This window comes from Chiroxiphia lanceolata, chromosome 16 (genome assembly GCF_009829145.1).
Source record: "Chiroxiphia lanceolata isolate bChiLan1 chromosome 16, bChiLan1.pri, whole genome shotgun sequence".
In the NCBI taxonomy this organism is placed as follows: domain Eukaryota; kingdom Metazoa; phylum Chordata; class Aves; order Passeriformes; family Pipridae; genus Chiroxiphia; species Chiroxiphia lanceolata.
The window spans coordinates 9,115,299-9,135,929 of record NC_045652.1 but is presented as its reverse complement, the minus strand read 5'-3'; the positions used below and the strand labels follow the sequence as shown (position 1 = coordinate 9,135,929).

The following is a 20,631-nucleotide window of genomic DNA, read 5'->3' as shown; positions in this document are numbered from 1 at the left end:
CTGTACTGATGTGAGAGAGAAAGATGAAAGATGAATTTGTTAACTTCTACTATTGTTCAACTATTACGAGGGTTGTGTTAAAATTAGACAGGTCATTAACAAAGCTTGAGGAACAGGAATTTTCTAATTTTAAGGAAATGTAAAGAGAAGAAGAAAGGCAGCAAGATGGTGATGTGGGGGAGTAGAAAGTACCAGATAATGTATTAATGTCTTCTTTTATTTATAAAAAAGACCTTGATTATGCAAAAAAAATGTAGGAGTACTGCTACTGAAGTGTTGTGTAAAATTATACATGCGTGGAACACAGTGATCGAAAAGTAGATCAATGGTCAAACCTCCTTGTCAGACCTTTGTATTTGCTTTTTATGCTAATTGGTGTTTAATCCTGTTCTAGCTCTAAGAAGGCTTTTTCAGTTACTGTACTGTGTAAAACTTTTGCTCTTTTCCCCCCCCAATTTCAGCTTCTCCTTCAGAAGAGCGCCTATCCCCCTTTGATGCAACAGTCATCATTGACTTTGGCAGCTCCATTCAAGGAACAGAGTCACTACCGGAGCCCAAGTGACTCTATAGCTAATAACTACACTCTTACTGCACGGGATTTAAAAATGAAAAATGTGTCCAAAGTCAAGTCCTCTTCAATGACAGAGTTATCACAGGCTTCAGGAGGGGAGAGGACACCCTCACCACGTATCCATATTTCAGTGTGTTCATAAGTTTAGCCTTGCTTCTTATACATTTTTGTCTCTAATTCTTTATCTGTTAAAGTATCATCCCTGGAAAAATCATTTATCCCTAATAAAGGCTTATAAGTTTATCACTTCAGAGTCAGTGTAGACAAATTTCCCAATGCATGCATAACTTTAATAAATGAAAGGCCAGTTTCTGATTAACTAGTTAGGTTCATCCCTCCAGATATTCATATGTAATTACTTGGAGGGAATTGTTTGCAAAGCAGTAAATGAATGAACTACAAGTTAGCTTTTATTATTGCTAGAAGTAGATGTTAGTACCAACAGGAAAATAGAAACAAATTCTGTGCACATCCCTGATATGCTCATATTCGTGAGTCTTGCTTACCAAACAAGATGGGGGACAGGCATTAAAATTATACCTGAGAATCAAATCCAAGAAATATTGCTTAACAAACTGTTTTCTTCTGAACCATGTAATTTATGTATTTGTTAGCAAACTGTGCATGCACATGTTAATGTTACATCATGAAGTATTTTATGCTGTTGATTCAACACAACATGTGATATAAAGCAAATAAGGTTAAGTTGCAATACTTTTGCTGCTTAAGTTGACCAACAGTTTACAAGAGCAAGGTATTTAGGTTTTAAGTATGTTACCAGCTGAAGATATCAAATTAACTCCATTATTTAGTTTGAAATTTTTTTCGTGTGCAGTATATTTGGTGGAACTATGCATCTTGTAGGAGCACTTCTATATTCAAACCAGAAAGTCCCAGTGCAGAAAATAACATTTGTGCAGGGAGATAAGTAAGCTCTGAAGTCTTAAGCATGAGGTGAATGCTTTCCTAAAGCTAGTTTATAGTCCCAGAATCAGCAAGATTATTTAACACATGGTTTTAATGTCTTGCTCAAGACTAAGTCAAGCCTAAATACTTCTTTGTGACATTGTAGTTCTCTTTTATTTCATTATCTGATTAATTATCATAGCTCTGTTTTTCACCAGTCTGAAATAATATCTTATTTGAAAAATATGTATGCATGTGATTTTCCTTAACTGGTATTTAAAGCTCCAAGGAAAAAGCTCAAACGTTCACAAAGACGGTGGAGTTCTGATAGGTAACGTACTGTAATGTTATAAAGATACAGATTATTACAACCAGGCTAGTTTGAGTTGTGATTTAATATTTCTTTTTGCTTGGATGCTCTGTTAAGCATCCAGGCATGAAATGTTAAGTCTCTACAAAAAATGTGTGTGCATCAAGACTGACTTTTGTGCCGTAATATTTTGATAAGATAACCACGTGAAAATCTTGGGTTACCTAAATAACTGGGCTAGTAGGTTTGGCTCTGATAAAATGGCTTATAAAATATTGCCTGAGGGATGCTAGGCAGTTGTAAGGTTTACATGGTTGTATTCTTTATGTTAAAGTAGTATGCTCTATTAGACAATTTTAATGAGGTTTTTTATTGAGTAATTGAAATACTTCCATAGGTTATACTTGTCCTCAGTGTAGGGCAGGTGGTTTATTTAAGGCTTGTTGTTTGTCCTTATCTGCTACTATTTCTTTATTCACTAAGCTTGTATTCTTTTTTTTTTTTCAAAAGTATTTTGTTAAGCATTTTGAATCCCATTGCGCTGAGTGCACCTGCTCATGTGGCAGACCTGCATGTCCTAAATTACACAGACAACCAGCCACTGACCCCAGAAGAACAATTTGCTGTCATGGATTTACATGAGAAGGAGACAAGTAAGCGAGAAAATCCACCTTCAAGCAATGATATAGAGGTATTTATATAATTTCTTTTTAGGATAAAAGTAGCAGCAGTAATCATCCTCAGTATATCTGTAAACTGTTTACTAAAATTAGTTGAGAAAACAAGGCAGTACGTGAGGTTTAGAAGATGTAAGTATTCAATATAGCAAACTGCTGTTAAATATTGTTAACTCCTTTCTCATTTGTTTCTAGCTACTCTGATTTTTGTTGTAAATTGTTTAATTCACAAGTTGAAGTACTTCCCAAATTCTTAACCCCTCATGTTGTTTGCTAGTAGTTTTTCTTTAGTAATTTCATATGTTGCACTCAGTTCTAGTGATATATATACTTACAGCAAAACAGATGACTGTATTGTAAAGATGTCAGGCATTAGCAGTGCTTTAAAAAGAACCAAGAGTTAGATAGCCCAAATCCATTACATTCAACCACCTTTCAATTACAAAAAAGGTTCAAGTGATAGAAAAGCTAAAAATACTTTGTAGTAATTCGTTGTCTGTCAGAAAATTCGTACAATAAGCATAATATTTTAAACATTTTTTAGCGATACTGTTACTACATATATAATGGAGTGCAGGAAGACATGGTGGCACCTCAGGATGAGGAAGTGATGAATGAAATTTTAAGCCATGTTCCAACTCACATTCTTACTAACCCAGGCCTGGAGAAATTACTTGCAAGGTTGAAAGAAGAGATTAAGGCAGACTATTATATTGGCCTCATGAAATCCATTGGTAAGACTCAAAATCTGTGAACAGTTCCCAGTGTGTAGACATTTATTGCACTTTCAAGGCAAGTCTTCATTCTAATCTCAGCCTCTGTGGAGAATTCCTTTGGGGTCAGTAGAACTACAATAGATATCCGCGAGAAAATAATCTGTAATCATTCTACATAACATTCCAGTTTCTCTCATTTTCTTTTCCTGAAATAATTTTATAGTCAAATTTTTAGTTTGATTTTTGTGCTGTATTTTATCCTAAAAACATACAATTAATGATATGACAATGTTAGTTTTAAATGTGCAGAATTCTACGACTTCCTGCACTGTTAAGAGGTAGCATTGCTGAATGTAGGTTTTGAACCATACATCGAGTCTCACCATGATATAACTGATTTGTTGTAGTTGATTATGTCCTGATGGATCCAGCTGAGAGGGAGAGACTGTCTATTCGAAGTACCCCACGCCCTTTTCCCCGGAGAGTTGTCTGTGGACCAGTCCCATGGCACAGCTCTTATGGAGAAACGAAAACTTGGAATGAAAGGAATCTGTTCGTAGTGAACTCATTGATGCTCACTTTGCAAGACCTCTGGCTTTCTGAGTAAGATGCCTTGTTCACAGGATCTTAATGAAATTCAGGATGTGTTTATTTAGTGGCTTGATTAGAGAGTTCATCTGCTGTGACTTCTCTATGTATGCTTAGGAGGTCCTGGGGGAGCCACTACAAAGTGGCAAAATATGTCTGTTTTCTAAGTAGTTCTTTTTTCTGAGCCTCTAAGAATTCCAGTGTAAAATGATTGTTTCCTGCAGTCTCTGAGTGCAAGCATGAACACATTTTACATGTCCACAGTGAAGAATGGGTATATTTGTGCTGTGAAAAGATCATCCCCTTTGTTATAAAATGTAATCCCTAAATTAAGATTCAACACTCAAGTAAATGGTGATTTGGAATTCTCATCCTTATTGCTGAACTTAACAAAATTAACTCATAAAATTGAGTATCTTTCAAATGTCTGTACTTGGAATTTGCTCTGGTGACATTAGAAAATTAAGATCTGTTATCTTATGAAGTGAAATGGTAGTGTAATCCTAAGAGCTGGATTAGCATTTAAGAAACATTTTCAGGAATTTAAAGTCTTGCATGTTACAGACTGTGATATGTGTCCTACAGAGTAGTCAGGATAGGCACTCATTGATATGGAATAGAAGCAGTAGGTGTCATTCTGTATGTTCTTTAATGTCTGGATACACTAATAAAACTAGGAAAAGGACAAGATTTAGTTTTAAATACAGCAAGTCCAAATTAAATTTATTAAGCGTTTCATGTTTGTTGATAACAAAAACCCCATGAGAAATGCACTTGTCGGACAGCTTAGCAATGGAGTGATATCTATCAATGAAATCGTATTTTTAGTATTTATAAGTACATATGAGAGCTTCCTGACTATTCATGGGTGTTTTTTTTTAAATCTACTGTTTTGTTTTCCTTCCACAGGTACAGCCATCTAAGGTTTGTTCGCACTGCAGAGATGCTTTGTGGACACCTGCCACTGCTGCCTGATGAATTTGAGGAGATCGTTCGAAGACACTGTATGGAAGCTCGAGACATCCTTCAGAACAAGTCAGTGCCAACTGTAGGAGCAGTAAATAGAGTGGTTTAGGGTCTGATTTACATGAAGGCCCCCTTTTAAAAGATATCTTAGACTGGGATGACACTAGTCCCAACCACAAGGCTGTCAAAACAAAGGGGTAAATAGCAGAGAGGAATAAACATCTGAATGATGACAGACCCATTGGAACTGCAAGAATGTTTGTACAGGAGCAAATGGTAATAAAAGTATGAGTAAATGTAGACTGGAAATCAGAAGGTTTCTAACTATGAGAGGAGTGGAGTCTAAATTTGTAAAAATGATGACAGAAAACCTTTTTTTTTTAACCATGGAAATTGATGAATTAAAGAAAGAGATTATATGAGGCACATGAGAGAAAGTGCCTGTATTCTGCCACCTGAGATCTCTTCCAAACTCATTTCCCATTTAATGCTAATAATTGAATATTGTCACTAGTATTTTGTTTATTGCTAATAATTTAAACTAATCGTATGGCCTATTATAACAAGAATCCTTAGCTTTAAAACTCAGGTTTCCTCTAAGTCCTGGTAGATACAGTTTTGTTTCATATCTAGTTAACAATTCTCTTCTAGCCCTTTGAATCTTCCTCATTCTTTGGGTAATTTCTGAGCTTGGATTTCATTGCAGGGAGCAAAGTAAGACTAACAAGCTTCTAAAAACTTTGTCTCCATATTTTTTCATTGCAGGTGGATCCCAACCTGTGCATCTATTTTCATTGATCAGAAAAATAAATGGCTTCATTTTGCTCCTGAAAGGGACTCTGATTCCTCTGAGCGAGTTGAAAGCTATTTTAGTTCAGTGGCAGCTCTGATGTCGTTGCAGTTACGTGAGATGGTTGTTAACTCCTTAGAAGATCTTCTTGAATTTTTTATGATCCACAAGGTATATGCTGTGAAGTATATCTATAGTTTTTTGTCTTACATGGGGGTGATTCACATAGCCATAAAATCTAATGCTCTTTGAAGGCTAAAATGTTCCACATGGCTCTTGCCTCCATAAAAAATGGCTGTGTCCTTCAAACAGTTGTGCATACTCAGTGGATTGTTAGCATGGTCAAGAGCTGCTCACTTGAATAATCACTTTGCAGGCCTGGGGTTACAACCAGCAGTTTATAGGAGTTTTCAACTCTTGTCTTGAGTGAACGTGCATTTATTTTATTTTATTTTTAGTTTACTTTTTTATGATCTTAACAGACAAAACACTTTTACACGTGATTCTCTGAAAGCTCATGAATAATCCACCTTGAAGTCAAAAGTGTGCAGAGTCAAGTGTGTAATCCTTTGCAGAGGTGATTTTTGTATGTGCTGTTCCTGTCTATACCCAATGAGTGCCATGTATTATTTCAAGTAATGCACAGAGTTATAATAATAAGCATTACATCATGAGAGTTTTTACCACTGTTTTGGTTACCATAAAGTTGCCTCTTAGTGGAAATGAATTTTTTAAATATAGGATCACCCAGGAGCTACCATGATAAGACAAAATGAATGAAGATGGCAGATTAAATACTGCATTACAACCAGAAGATCACACTTAATATAATACTGTCAGACCTTGCACTAAGCCTTGCCACTAAGCCTTGCATCTGGGTGATGATGGTTGGGTTTTTAAAATATTTTTTAATTTTTGTTTTGTGGCCTGGTTTGGGTGGGCTTTTTTTTTGTTTGGTTTTTGTCTGTTTGTTTGTTTGTTTTTTAAATCATTATAACATCTACATTACGAGTCTAGTCATGGATTAGGACTCCACTGTTGCAAAGACAGTTTGGGGATAGGGCAGTTCTTACCAACCTAAGGCAATTAAAAACCCCACAGGATTCTAGATTTTATGTCTTTTTTTTTTTTTCCAGAGTTTTAGTTTTGTACAGTGATTAGTGCTTTACTTCAGTTACTTAATGGAAAATCAAGGCATTTAGGCTTAAATCCATTTTCTTAATTCCAGCTTTTATAGATTCCTTTAGGAGTCAGCACCTTAAGGTCTTATTTAGAACATCAGGTTTTGAATAAAAATCAGGGAAGATGATCCCATTGGTGCTGTGTAGTGAAGATACTTGGGGGAGTTTAAATATTTTTTAAATTATTATTCTTAGAGCTCATTTCATTGTTAAGTAAAATTTTCATTCTTTTCCCTAAGGATGGAAATGATTTTACAGAACCATATCGAGGAATACAGTTCTTTATACCTCAGATACTGAGAGTGGGACTGTGTGTGAAGGAACCTGATATTGTCTTTGAGCCATCCTTGAGAGGATGTTGGGATTTAATCAGTCATGCCTTCAAGGAGATCCTGCGCAGTGCTGACGAACTTCCAAAGGTACTGGATAAGTTATGGCTCCATGCAAAATACAATATTAATAAAAATTATCTATAACGTAAGGTTGAAGCCAAAAACTGACAAATAGAAGATAAAGATGAGGGTTGTGTATCACAAACTGTGTGAACTTCTGTGATTATAGAAGATATTTTTCAGATTCAAGTTATATTAAAGCACTGGTTTGATTTTCATATAGTTTTCACAAGCAAACTATGTGTGTAACTGGGTGTTAATTATGGATCAGAGCCTTTTCACATTGCAGTGGTTTTACCGAATAATAAATTTTTTTGAAGTGTTGGGTGAATGGGTAATAGAATACCATATTTCCACTATTCTATGTGTTATTACAGTATTTACAATGATTCCCTTTAGGTAGAAAGACTTCTGTTTCCAAAACTACAAAGAGATAATCTCACTCTCAGTACAGTCAAACCAGAGGAATCATTGTTTTCAGAGTATATCAACAAACTTGAAAAGATCTTTGAAAGCAACATGCTCGGTCCACAGAAGTAAGTTTTGGCTGATAACTCCATTGACCTTCCAAACCCTCAGTTTTATAACACTGTCCATTTGACAAAAATAGTTTGAGTGTGTTTGTTTCTTTTTATAGAGAAGCTTCATATTGGAATCTTATGGTCATTTTTGTGATCTTCTGTGTTTAAGGTATTTAAATGTGTACAGGAAATACAGCAATCTTTTGAACAATGAGGCACTGCAAGATGTCACAGATTTCTGGAAAAAAGGTCCTTCTTTAGAAGCTTTAACTGAGGTAATGTGTTACCAACAACTGCAACATGTTCATACAGCAGCTCACACATCACACTTGACTTCCTAAAGTCAAGTGCCTAAAGAACAAACCACTTGTTTTACCCTTGGGAATACACAATTTACATATCCCCTTACTGTAGGGCTGCTGTGCAAATGGAGGAGGAGGTTTCTTTATGACCATTTTCTGTGAGTTTTGTTGTTTTTCCTTAGCAGAAGTCCAGTGGAAAGCTGCCCAGAGTATTTGGTCAATCTGCAGCTTACTTGTCTTTTGACAAGACTTGTCCTCAGTCAGCCCTGTCCATTCTTCTCTCTGCATTCCTGAGTTAGCATATGCCTAAATATTTCTTTAGGCATCTTGTGGTCTTCCCTAGTACGGCATATTATGCTGCAGAGCTTTCAGCCCTGGAGTCTGGGGGTAGGAGCAAAGCTCTGGAAAGATAAAAATTAGTTTTCCTTCTTCTGTTTGGAATATACTATCCATTTGTTGGATGGAAACTCTTAGTTGTTTAGCATTTTTTGCCCATAAACTTTTAGGAAAAATAACAGATGTATTATTTTCTGTTTGTAGAAGATTGACAGCTTAACAAAACTGAAAAGAGAGATTGCTTCTATGCATGTCACTATTCCTCTGGCCATGTTCTGTCTGGATGCTCTACACCTGCATGAGGAGCTCTGCAGTCGGACTCAGAATCTGAAAGACAAATTGATTGAATTTCAAGTGATAGAAAACAGAGAGTTAAATCAAAGGTACCAGTTGTTTGCATGGATGATTCTTGCTGTCTGCCTGGACTGGTACTCTCTGTCTGTGGATGGGATAACTTTATTCATTTGCTAGGTTTCTTAGTGCTGACCAGACACGTGCAAAGATACCAAAGTGAGTATTTAAAATTAACAGGAACAGAAATAGTTGAAAATAAATGTCTAACTTAGGATGTATGGAAGGTAACTTCCTGGCTCAACTGGTGAGGGAGCCAGCCAGGGGTGATGCTGGACCTGCTGTTTGCAAACAGAGAAGGACATTGTGGGTGATGGGGTGGTTGAAGGCTGGCTTGGGCACGGTGATACAGGTTTTGGGTCTTGGAGAACTGAGGAATGGGGTCAGCAGAACTGCTGCCTTGGACTTCTGGAGGGCAGACTTTGGCCTGTTCAGGACACTGGTTGATAGAGTCCCACAGGAGTCAGTCCTGAAGGGGAGAGGAGTCCAGGAAGGAGGGACATGCTTTAGGAAGAAAATCTTACAGATACAGGAGCAGCCCATCCTCATGTGCCAGAACATGAAGATGGAGAAGGCCAGCCTGGCTGAACAGGGAGCTTTGGCTAGAACTCATGGGAGAAGAGAGTTTAATTTATGAAGAAATTTAATATTTTTGTTTCAAAGACAAAATGAATTTACAAGATCTTACATCTCTTTTCACTTACAGTCCCAGTTATCTGTCTTTTTTACTTTTTGTTGTAGAATTTGTGATGATTTTAACTTCATTGCAAAGAAAATGAACGAGGTGCCTCAGAACACTGAACAGCTGGTGGAATATGATGCATTCTTAAAGAAATCCAGTGAAGTTACTGTTGTTAAACTGAAAAAGGACCTCGTCAAAGCAACACGCAGACTCCAAGTCCTCATGGACTATGCTGATCTTTCTCGTATGTCTCAACTACAGAATATAAAATTTCCATATGAAAATTTTATGTGTAGATACTGGACTCTGCATGCCCAAATGTTACATCTTGTAGAATGCTAATGGAAAGTTCCAAAAGAGACAGAAAGGAAATAAAAAGAATTCAATAGAGGCCAAAATGTACCAGTACTGTAAGGAAGGAATGGTAGAGAAACAGCACCCAGCACAGACAGGGCTTTTCCATGTGTTTTAGAGAGTGTTTTGGGTATTATCAAATTAATGTCGTGTAATCTGGCCAAATGATGTCACACTTCTATGTTATTAAGTAGAAATTCTTCAGAGAAAAGTCATCTAAGAAGCCTTGTGCCTGAAGGCTCTATTGACAGCATATGGGAGGTGTGAGAACTTGCATCTCTGTGGTTGAGGATTAGCTCAGAGCAGGCCTTTTGTTGGCTTGCTGTGATGGTTTGCTACTCTTGAGTAATAAATATACTTTAAGACAGAAGAAACATCTGTAGAAGTTGCTTTTAGTTTGCACTGTTATTCAGATGAAAAATGTGCCATTCACAGATGCTGTCTGTTACTTGCTGAACATAAAAGGGAAGAGCAGTTCTATGAATGCATACCCATATTAGTATGCATCAGGATGATACCTTGTCCTTAAGCAGAAAACACTCTTGGATCAGACAATGATAGAAATAACTAGGATATGCCATGTTCATTGACTTTATGATAAAAATTAGGATGCCTGTGGAAGCCAGGACATTTTTCTGTTACATTTTGGACTGGAGTGTTTGTAATTACAGTATTTCACAATTACATATTTTTTGTAGCTGGGTTTATAAACATGTTAAAATGAGCTAAGTGCACTGAACAAACAGATAAATAGGAAGATGGAGATGTCTGGTCATTGTAGTTGTTATGCTCCAGCTTTTGTGAATAATTCAGCATTTACAGATTGTGGACTAGAAATAGTTTAAACCTTTATCCATCTAATGTAGGTATAATATATATATAGTTAGGAGTGGTCTGTGTCTGTGTGTAGTGGAATGGGATTGATATTCTAGAATAGCTGCTCTTACTAATTGTCTCTGCCTAGCTAAGGTCTTATTTAGAGAATTTCACATTCTTAACTTGATTTTACAGTTTTGCTATTAATCTAACTTGTTTTAGGGAACAGTTTTCTTTGCAGTGAAGATAGTCTAGCCACCAGTTTCTTAGCTTATTCCTAAACATAGTTTTAGCTATTTTGCTTACTAGTAGGCATTCTGTTATATGATAGCCATTCTCCTGGATCATTGGTTAAAAGGCAGTTTCTTAAAGATGTTTATGCGCTTTTTATTTTAGATGATGACATAAATCTGAATAGTGCAGTTTTCCATTGGCCTGATCAGATTCAGAAAATATTTGACGAGAGTAAAGAGCTGTCGACTAAAAGGAGGGATCATGTGGAGATGCTGTTGATTGAAAGGTATGATGCTGAGTAATTTTTTTTTCACTGGGTATTTTTAGACAAGAAAAATCTCATTATCGGTAGAAAGGAGATAATATTAAAGAGGGAAAACTTAGAAGGGGGCTGAGAAAGTAAGGAAGAAACCTAGTTTACAGTATTATGGAGATTTCAGAAAAATACTGTTGATGAGAGTAGATTAGAGTATTGCTATGCTTAAATAGAAAGGAGGAATGGAGGATTGATCCAGAACATTCATAATTTTTTGTTGTCATATTGATTAGTACAGCATTACACATAGTTTTGTTACATTCTTTTCACTCTTCCTTTATTTTCTCCAGGTAGTAAAGGCAGCAAAGGTAAGTAAAGTAAATCAACTGTTAGGTTTGAAAATGAGCCTAGAATTCTAATCCTGTGAACTGCATAGTATTGATGCAAGTGATCAGTGGGTTTTCACTGGCCCCTGTGTTTACTCAGATTTCATTTGACAGTGCCTGTTAAAATTAATAAAATAATTGAAACCTGAAAAGGAATGAAACCATCATATTACCTTAACTATCTTTACCTCAGGTGTTCTCAGTTTGAGAAAACTCTTCAAGGTTATAATAAAGAACTAGACAGCTACAAAAAGCGGGATGTCATGACCGTAGAAGACATGAAGAACAGCGCTCGGCATTTTGAGGAGTTAAATAAGAATCTAGAAAATGCATTAATAGAATTTGAGGTTAGTCCTTATTAGTCAAGTGTGGAATGGGTTGCAATGTGCTGGATGAGCAAAATCTTGGTTCCTGCCTCTGATTTTTTGTCTTCCAAGGTTCTGGCCATATATTGTCAGGATGTCTTTAAAATTTCCAAATTCACGAAGGAGTGGCAAATATCTTCTTGTCTCTGTGTGCTGAGTTGTCCCAACTACTGAGTTGAAGAGCATATATTTAGGGAAAAAAATTTTAGGGAGTTTTTAAAATTTAAATACTGAACTTCAGTGTTTCCAAGCAGTCAGTAGTAACAAGATGCTATCCATGGAAAACAGAATTCTGGCAGAGTTGGCAGAGGCAGAATGTTAGGGAGGTGGCATTTTCCCTGAACCATGATTTGTGCAGTGGAACTGAGTTTTCAGTCCCTCTGCTTGTTTTCTAATTAAACCCAAATGTTTTTCAGCTGTTTGTATAATTGTCATTTAATGCTGATAGGCATTAAATATATATCATATCACATAAAGGGAATTTCTAGAAGGAAACTGAAGACCAAAATTCCTAACTTCTACTCAGGGCTCTCCATCCAGTGTACTGTGTCATTCTAGGTTTAACAGTTTGTCTTAGCTGTGACTCCAGTGGGAAATGAGGAGGGTTGTCTTTGAGAGATCTCACAGGCATTGTGAGGCTTAATTAATCTTCTAAATCACAGAGAGACAATGGGATTTCTGCATATGTGGAAGCTTAAGGGTCAAGATTTTAATTAAGTCCCACTCAAAAGAGAAAATGGAACCAATTAAATGAGCTTGGAATTTAGATAAAATGCTAGTCCCACATATCAATACTATTAATCTGATTTAAAGGCATCTAGTATATTTAATTAGTTAACAGCACTGATATCCTGTTATAGGTAGATCAGAACAAGTAATTAAGTGTAAGTTTCTTAATACATGATCACAGTGAGAGGTATATCCACACAATTCAAATGACATGACAATTAGCTTAGTGAATACATGAATTTAAATATTATCTTGGAATGTGGATCTTTATATTTTTCTGCCTATATCTCTCATTGAATTACTACAAGTTTTATGGAAGATCCATTGGCATTATAACAGCACAGACTGGGGACTCAATCTGAATTCAGTGTCTGCATTTCAGGCAGCATTTCTCTGTGCTTCACCTCCCACCTGTAAAATGAAGGAGGCAATACTCTTTTTTTTAAAATCTAATTCTTTGCACATTGGTTTATACTATAAAATCTTTTGGACAAAAACAATATCTTATCATGAATAAGCACAGAAATTAATACATGTTTTGGTTGGAGCTCCCAGATGTTTCTGTAAAAGAAAAAAAATAACAATCTCAAGTTAAACAAAATTCCTGTAAACCTCTTTGACTGAAGAGCTTACATGCAGATTTCAAAGTGGATTGGAAACTTCTGAGCCTTGGTTTCACTGAATGCCAAGGTACATTATCTTATTCTAAAATGGGTATAGATTTTTTAAATTATTTGAGCAGTAAAAGATACCAACAAATGCCAGGTTAACAGTTGGACTTGATGATCTTAGAATTGTTTAGGCTGGAAAAGACCTCTGTAATTCCATGAAATAACTAGGGGAATTTTCAAGAACAGTTACCTTATGTCCCTAAAATCCACAGGCCTATATCTAGAGATCTGTCTGGCTTTAAGACGTGTAAAATAATTGTATTACCTGTTTAAAAGTTTAAACCACAGTAGGGATTTTTGATAGAAATAATACACTTTTTTCCCCCTTGAAGGATATTACTAGAGAAGAAGATTTACTTGGGCGAGAGAAGAGTCAGTTTCCTCTATTGCAAAGTATAATTGCAAGGAAAGAACCCTTTGAGCAACTTTGGGTAACAGCATATAATTTCCATACCAAATCTGAGGAGTGGATGAATGGTGAGTCTTTGGTGTTCATTTGATGAAACATGTTATTTTCAGTGAGTTAAGTAGAAGCTGGAAGGGTTGATTAGTCGTGAGAAGATAATTTTGAAGAAATAAATGCTCTTAAGCAGTGTGAAACAGAGTTACTGACTGGGATTTTGTATGAAGATAATTTTTTTGTAACACGATTTGCAGTTAAAGGAGAATGACTATAAATAGCTGTAATTAAACCACTCTAGAAATCCCCTTGTGCTGATGTGCCTGATGTGCTTTTTTTATACTGTTGTGTTCAGGAACTCTACAGCAGTTTAGTGCAGATGAAATTACTGAAGAAATTGGAAATATGTGGAGGATTATGTACAAGCTCTGTAAGAGCTTCCCAGACCTGCCCGGGCCCAGACGTTTGGCAGAATCTATGAAATATAAACTTGATAAATTTAAACAGCATATTCCTATCCTGGTAATTGCCTGCAATCGTGGAATGAAGCAGAGACACTGGGAGCAGGTACTTCAAACTCTTCCAAAATCTTTTATCCTGTCACAGAATAGGTCCAGTTTTGAAATTTATAATTCTACAGGCAGGAGCTTCTTTGAGTTAATAACTTATGGTGAAAAGCAAATTAGGGGGCTGCACTAATACTTCTTTAGCATTTATGGATTGCTGCTTGAGAAGTCTTTTACGAAAATGCATTTTGTTAATTGTTTTATTTCTTACTTTATTTTCAGATTAGCGAAATTGTAGGGTGTGAGATCAAACCTGATGAAAAGACTACTCTTAGAAACATACTGGACTTTGGACTCTCAAAATATATTGAACAGTAAGAAGCTTACTCTAGTCTCATTTTTAAGACGTGTTTCATAGGTCAGATACCAAATATTAGTTCTTTTGGGGTTTTGTGTACTGTTAGAATGTGCTGTAAAATCAGCTGTATTTTATCAAGCTATGAACTTGTAGCACAGAGGCATTAAAATACAGAGTTGTATTCCTAAACCACTTAATTTGCTCATTCAGAATTTTCAGTCTGTACTTGTCTTGCAGTTAATATTGATATCTCTGACTTGGTGAGCCTGAAAGTTCAAAAATATTTCTTGAAGTAAAATTCTATCTTATTAACAAATTATTATTAAAGGTATTCTGATATGCAACTCTACCTACAACTGCTTTTTTTTTGCTCCTCAGCTATGTTACAAAAACTTTCAAAGATATGTTTCATTTCAATTTAGACTGGAACCTGTTGGAGCAGCTGCAAGTAAGGAGTATTCCTTAGAGAAGTCAATAGAGAAGATGCAATCAGAGTGGGTCAATGTGCATTTAGTTTTGGTGCAGTACAGGGATACTGTAAGTAAACACCAAATCAGAATACATAGCTGAAAAGAGTTACTTTGATTCTGAATACCAACTGAGAAATATTAGAGGAGGGTTACTGCTGAGTCATTGTGGCGTGATGGAAAGTTGTGTCATACCTCAGAGCTGGGCAAATTTCTCCATTACTATAAATATCCTTTTATTTGGGCCTTAGTATCTGGACAACGTATGATCTCACATGCTCATCCTAACAAATCTGTAAGCTCGAGAACTTTTCCAGTGTTGTATGGAAAGCTGGTTAGTAGTGAAGCTTTAACTTGGCCAGAACATACAAGAATCCCAGTGCAAAAGATGGAGTCAGAAGGCACTGGCTTCCTATTCATAAAACAATCTATCTCTGGACCTTTGAAACAGAGATGTACAGAGGAGATACCATTTGATCCCTTCCCACATTGGCAGGCTTTCTCAATTCCTTGCTGCTTCAACCATCATAGAGATGGAAAACTCAGACAGGAAGCTGAATGAGTGGGAGGTTGAAGAGTGGTGAAATAAAGTGACTGCCTTTTGCCTTAACAAAATGTGATGTATTTACAGGACATCAACATCCTGGCGTCAGTGGATGAAATCCAGCTTTTGCTGGATGATCACATTGTTAAGACTCAGACAGTATGTGGCTCTCCCTTCATCAAACCAATAGAAGCTCAATGCTTGGTAAGGAAAAGCCAGTTTGATTGAGCTTACATGTCTCAGAATATGCTTTCCTTAAGTGCTTTAAGCTGTTTTGGCATGGTAAGACGTTATAGAGTTTTTAACTGTTTCTAAGAATACACATTCATATTCCTTGATTTATTCTTGAGGTAATTTTGCTTAACTATTTAATGTTTTCATTGTAGGCTTGGAAAGATAAGCTGTGTTTAATGCAAGATATTCTAGATAGCTGGCTAAAATGTCAGGCAACATGGTTGTATTTGGAACCAATTTTTAGCTCAGAAGACATTGTAGCTCAAATGCCTGAGGAGGGCAGAAAATTTCGGATTGTGGATTCATACTGGAAAAACATTATGGCAGAAGTGGTAAGTGCTTACATTTCATAAACTGTATTTTTATTAAGTAAGTGCAATTTGGCATCCTGTTCAATTCCCTGTAAATAAGAAGTTGGGTAAGAGGCAGATACTTAATGTTGGTGTGAGCTGAAGTGTTTGTCAAAATTGCTGGGAGAGTGGGGTTGTGTGATAAAGGTGTTGAAATAACCAGCATAATTAAAGAGAAGTTGAGACCTATCCAACAGCTCAGACTGTGAACGATGAAGCCTGTTCTGAAATAGGACCCTCTGAAGAAGAATGTTACCAGGAAGAAAAAATGCAACCTAAATAGAAAGAACAGAGAATAATTGTCATGTACTGTGGCTGTGTTTGACAGAACTTATTTGTGAATGGAAAACAATGTAGTAAGCTCAAGACACAGGAAGAAGTGCCAAAGATTTTAATTCCTGATATTTCCTTCATTACTGTCTGTAAAGTTCAAGTTTGTAAAACTGGCAGTCTGAAAACTGAAACTGTCGAATAATGAATACATATTTAGTAACATAAAAGCACCCTACAGAGAAGAATATTTAGCTTTTTAGCCTCCTGCAATGTATGTGGTTGATGATAATAATTTTATTGTACAAACTTATTGCAATTTTTAGCAGTTTCTGCTGTGTGTTTGTTTTTACAAAGGTGAAAGACACAAAGGTACTTGTAGCAACTGAACAACCCAAGATGTTAGACAGACTTCAGGAAGCAAATACTCTCTTAGAAGACATTCAGAAGGGGCTGAATACTTACTTGGAGTCAAAAAGATTATTTTTCCCGAGGTAAATTAATTAAACAGGCCTAAGTTAGAAACAAGAAGCCATAAGCTCTTGCAAACCATTTCTACTGAACTGAAAAGTCTCATTTTATAAACACCTGTGGGACAAAAGTCACGTGCAGCAAAAAATGAAAACCTATCCTTATCTCCAGACATAACTCATTTTCCTCAGCTCCAGTTATGAAATGCCAAGGAGTGGCTGGGATGGGGAGGCAAAATCTGTCTAGCACAGTGTAAACTTGTGATTAGAAGGGCATTATTTCTTACAGGGTATTTTTGAAGGAACTTCCTGCCTTCCCATGGCTGATATGCAATTATGGCTCTGCCCTACCCTCTTAAGTTAGAGGTGTGTGGTATGTAGAAGTGGTATATGATCATGAGGAGCAGGACTCAGTGTTTTTGCAGGGTGCTTATTGACTGCATAGAGCTATCTGGTCTTTCCCATGTGAGTTTGAGAACCCTTGTTTCTTCCTTTGCATAAAAGAGTGGTCACATTGAAATTCTGTAAAAACAGATGTGATGAGTTTTATAATGTTAAAAATCGCTTATGGAAAGCAATTTAATATAACCATTTCCTCTCTGATACAGTGTTAAGCAACAATAAAACCAATTCCATCTATCTTGCACATATAGATTATTAATGACAATTTTCATAATTGGAAATTGTATTTTTCTGGCAGATTCTTCTTCCTGTCTAACGATGAGCTGCTTGAAATACTGTCTGAAACAAAGGATCCCCTTCGAGTGCAACCACATTTAAAGAAGTGTTTTGAAGGAATTGCTAAGCTGGAGTTCACAGAAGATCTGGAGATCGTAGGCATGATTAGTTCAGAGAAAGAAGTTGTTCCTTTCATAGATAAAATCTATCCAGTGAAAGCAAATGTAATTTTTTTTGAATTTTACTATATGAAATTAAATTAATACTCTCTGTAAAGTGCACATTTTTGAGGGAATTAGGTTTAAACTGTTTAGGGTCATATCATGAAAGGTGTTTAGGGAGTGAGAGTGCGGACTAGTGTTCTAGAATAAAAAGGTTTTCCTACAAGAAGGGGTAAGACAACAATTTTGCAGTAAATTGCTCTAGGCTCTTCTCTGCAGCTTTATGCACCTACTGCTTGTAAGATGTAGATAGATAGATAAGAGATACACACACAGGCATACCCATATATAAAAACTCAAGCTCTCTATGTACATATGTAACATTTCATAGCATGGCTGAAATAGAAATGAGGGAAATGATGAATGGTTGGCAGTGAAGAAACAGGGCATTAATTCAAAAGGGATCTGAGTAGAAAAAGTAACATTATACGTTTTGAAAAGTATCTCGGCTCTTTGTATCTTCTGCTGTTCTCAACATGAAGGTGAACTGCTGAATTGCTGTATGGTAACCAGAAGGAGCTGAAAGGTGGGGCAAAACATGCCCTGGGTTAAAATGCCCAAACTCAGCTGACCATGCAATCTGTGATGTGGTTTTTTTTTGTTTTGCTTATATGAAACATATCCAGCTACTTCTTTAGCTGGATTGTCTTTAGAGTTAGGTTAATATACCTGCCTTCAGACATTGTAAACTGCAGTATTGCCTGTCAGAATTTGGTAATTTCAACCTTTATTCCTTTTATAAATGACACCCAGATCAGAAGGAAGCATATTTAAGCCTAATGCGTTTCAAATAATTTGTCCTTTAAGAGGAATATAATCAGGAAATGTGTACTGACACTTTAATATTTTTATCTTGAAGGGCATGGTAGAAAAATGGCTTTTTCAAGTAGAGGAAATGATGTTGGCCAGTGTAAGACAAGTTCTTCATGATGGCATAAAAGGATATAGTGAGGTAACTATTTCTGAACTATAGTATAAATTAGATTTCACAAGCAAATGTACATGAATAGGTTGCTGAAATTCTTAACCAGGGAAACATGTTTGAAGCTAAGTGGAATCCCGCTCTTCTTGTTCAGTAGTACCAATCTGAAGTTCTAATCTAAAGTTCTTGAAGAAAAAGTATTAAGGCCTTCTGTGCTAATTCTCATTTATTTACAGCATGAGACAAAAGACATTTGGGGAAAGTAATTGTTATCAGTGCCATAATCTAATGTGCTTATATGACTTCTGGAATGAATCTTTTTGTTTAAGGTTCCTCGTAAAACGTGGGTACTTCAGTGGCCTGGGCAGGCGGTTATTTGTGTTTCATCCATTTACTGGACAGAAGAAGTCTCTGAGGCCATAAGCAAAGGAACTTTACCAGTAAGATTTTCTTCTAACTTTCTGTTTCTAAGTACTGAACTCTGATTGATTAGTAAAAAGCTCCTTCGAGCAAAGAAGATCCTCAGTCAACATATTGCAATTTATTCATGCAGTGTGCTTTATTTTCTATTTCCTTTTTTATTGTGTCTTGGCAAGGGTTTGTTCCCATTTACTCTGGTGTGTATCAGGAGAAATCCCACAGCAGCAAATTTTATTACTTTATTTACAAGTGATACAGGTGTAAATGAAAGTACCAAACAAAAGGTTTGGTGACCTCTGGACATGTAGTCCAACCCCTGCTTAAAGTAGGGCCAACCAAACCAAGTTGCTAATGGACTTGGTCCAATTCTCCCATTTCTGTCTTGTAAGGGGGAGAATCTGTTCTTCTCCCGTCGCAGGATTTTGTTATTTCCATTAGGAAGAAAGATAAGACTTCTGTTTATACTACTTTCAGGCCATAAAGATTTTTGAAGTGTTCACAGTGAAATAAAAGGCTGGTATACAAAGGAGAATTTTAGATGTTTGTGTAGAGCCCAGACTTCCATTATTATGTTTCCTTGGAACAGGCTGTCTCTAATGACTGCATCCAAAGGAGCATAGGACCTGCTACCTACAGCATGACATTAATGCCTGTGTTCTGTTTCTGTGGCAGGATTTCCTGGAGAAGAGCAATCTACAAATTAGGGAGATTGTTGAGTTAGTGAGAGGGAAGCTGTCCAGTGGAGCCCGGCTGACACTTGGAGCTCTTATTGTCATCGATGTGCACGGTAATGTGCAGTTGCTGGTACTTCTGTTCCATCTGGGGCAGTGCTCCTATTGGTAGTTGGGTGAACTATGTGAGAGAAGCAGCTAAAATGCTTTCTCTAACTTAAAACAACCTTTACAGAATTATTACTCAGTGTCTCTGAGCAAATGGGGATTGCCCACTACTGCACAAAGATCTCCCATCTACTTAGGCACTGGAATCTAGATCAAGTTAAGCTGATTATCTATGCAAAACAGGTGCAAATTCCTTTCTAAAATGAAAGTCAGCCTACTACTCTAGATGTTGATAAGTATGAGTAAATATTACTTCTACTTATATGTTGTTTTAAGTAAACTAACACAGTAGAAGTATTTACATTTTTCCAATAATCTGTTTCTTACTGTGCAGCTCGTGATGTCGTTGCAAAATTGGTTGAAGACAAAGTCAAAGATCTGAATGACTTCCAGTGGATTTCTCAGCTGAGATACTACTGGGAAGGGAACGATGTAGTAGTGCGAATGATTACAACAGAAATGAAATATGGTTACGAGTATCTGGGCAATTCCCAGCGTCTGGTTATAACCCCACTAACAGACCGATGTTATAGGTAAAGCTGTGTTGTCTGTGAATAATGTTTTCATTTTTTGGATTGATCTGTATTTACTTTCATTTGTTATAGTTAATAATAGCAGGAACCTCAGCAGCTAAGATTTTCCTGCAGATTTTGGAGGCAAATCTTATATATTTTTTTTTTGCCCAAATATGGTAAAATATTTACTATGTGTAGGTTTCTACACCAGTAGTGTAATTGTTTCTGTTGTATCCAGGAAGGTGCTTCTGAAAAGAGGTGGCAGCTCATGGTACTGGAATTATAAGCAATTCCACAGTAGCACTGGTCAATTAATTTATCTGAATTAGGACACACA

The 20,631-nt window shown here is 36.4% G+C and overlaps 1 protein-coding gene across 1 annotated transcript in view; it reads left to right on the top strand.

Annotated features, from left to right (window-relative positions):
- Window positions 1-20,631, top strand: part of DNAH3 (dynein axonemal heavy chain 3) — a 55,485-nt gene that overhangs the window by 5,880 nt on the left and 28,974 nt on the right. Inside the window, exons 5-30 of the mRNA XM_032703492.1 lie at window positions 462-687; window positions 1,760-1,808; window positions 2,298-2,478; window positions 3,009-3,198; window positions 3,588-3,783; window positions 4,678-4,803; window positions 5,500-5,695; window positions 6,945-7,124; window positions 7,497-7,633; window positions 7,788-7,893; window positions 8,461-8,639; window positions 9,349-9,533; window positions 10,856-10,979; window positions 11,529-11,682; window positions 13,433-13,577; window positions 13,856-14,067; window positions 14,289-14,380; window positions 14,787-14,901; window positions 15,463-15,579; window positions 15,762-15,941; window positions 16,587-16,723; window positions 17,400-17,601; window positions 18,458-18,550; window positions 18,850-18,960; window positions 19,613-19,727; window positions 20,114-20,312. Of these exons, the coding sequence (XP_032559383.1) occupies window positions 462-687; window positions 1,760-1,808; window positions 2,298-2,478; window positions 3,009-3,198; window positions 3,588-3,783; window positions 4,678-4,803; window positions 5,500-5,695; window positions 6,945-7,124; window positions 7,497-7,633; window positions 7,788-7,893; window positions 8,461-8,639; window positions 9,349-9,533; window positions 10,856-10,979; window positions 11,529-11,682; window positions 13,433-13,577; window positions 13,856-14,067; window positions 14,289-14,380; window positions 14,787-14,901; window positions 15,463-15,579; window positions 15,762-15,941; window positions 16,587-16,723; window positions 17,400-17,601; window positions 18,458-18,550; window positions 18,850-18,960; window positions 19,613-19,727; window positions 20,114-20,312 (3,947 nt within the window). The remainder of the gene's footprint in view (window positions 1-461; window positions 688-1,759; window positions 1,809-2,297; window positions 2,479-3,008; window positions 3,199-3,587; window positions 3,784-4,677; window positions 4,804-5,499; window positions 5,696-6,944; window positions 7,125-7,496; window positions 7,634-7,787; window positions 7,894-8,460; window positions 8,640-9,348; window positions 9,534-10,855; window positions 10,980-11,528; window positions 11,683-13,432; window positions 13,578-13,855; window positions 14,068-14,288; window positions 14,381-14,786; window positions 14,902-15,462; window positions 15,580-15,761; window positions 15,942-16,586; window positions 16,724-17,399; window positions 17,602-18,457; window positions 18,551-18,849; window positions 18,961-19,612; window positions 19,728-20,113; window positions 20,313-20,631) is intronic.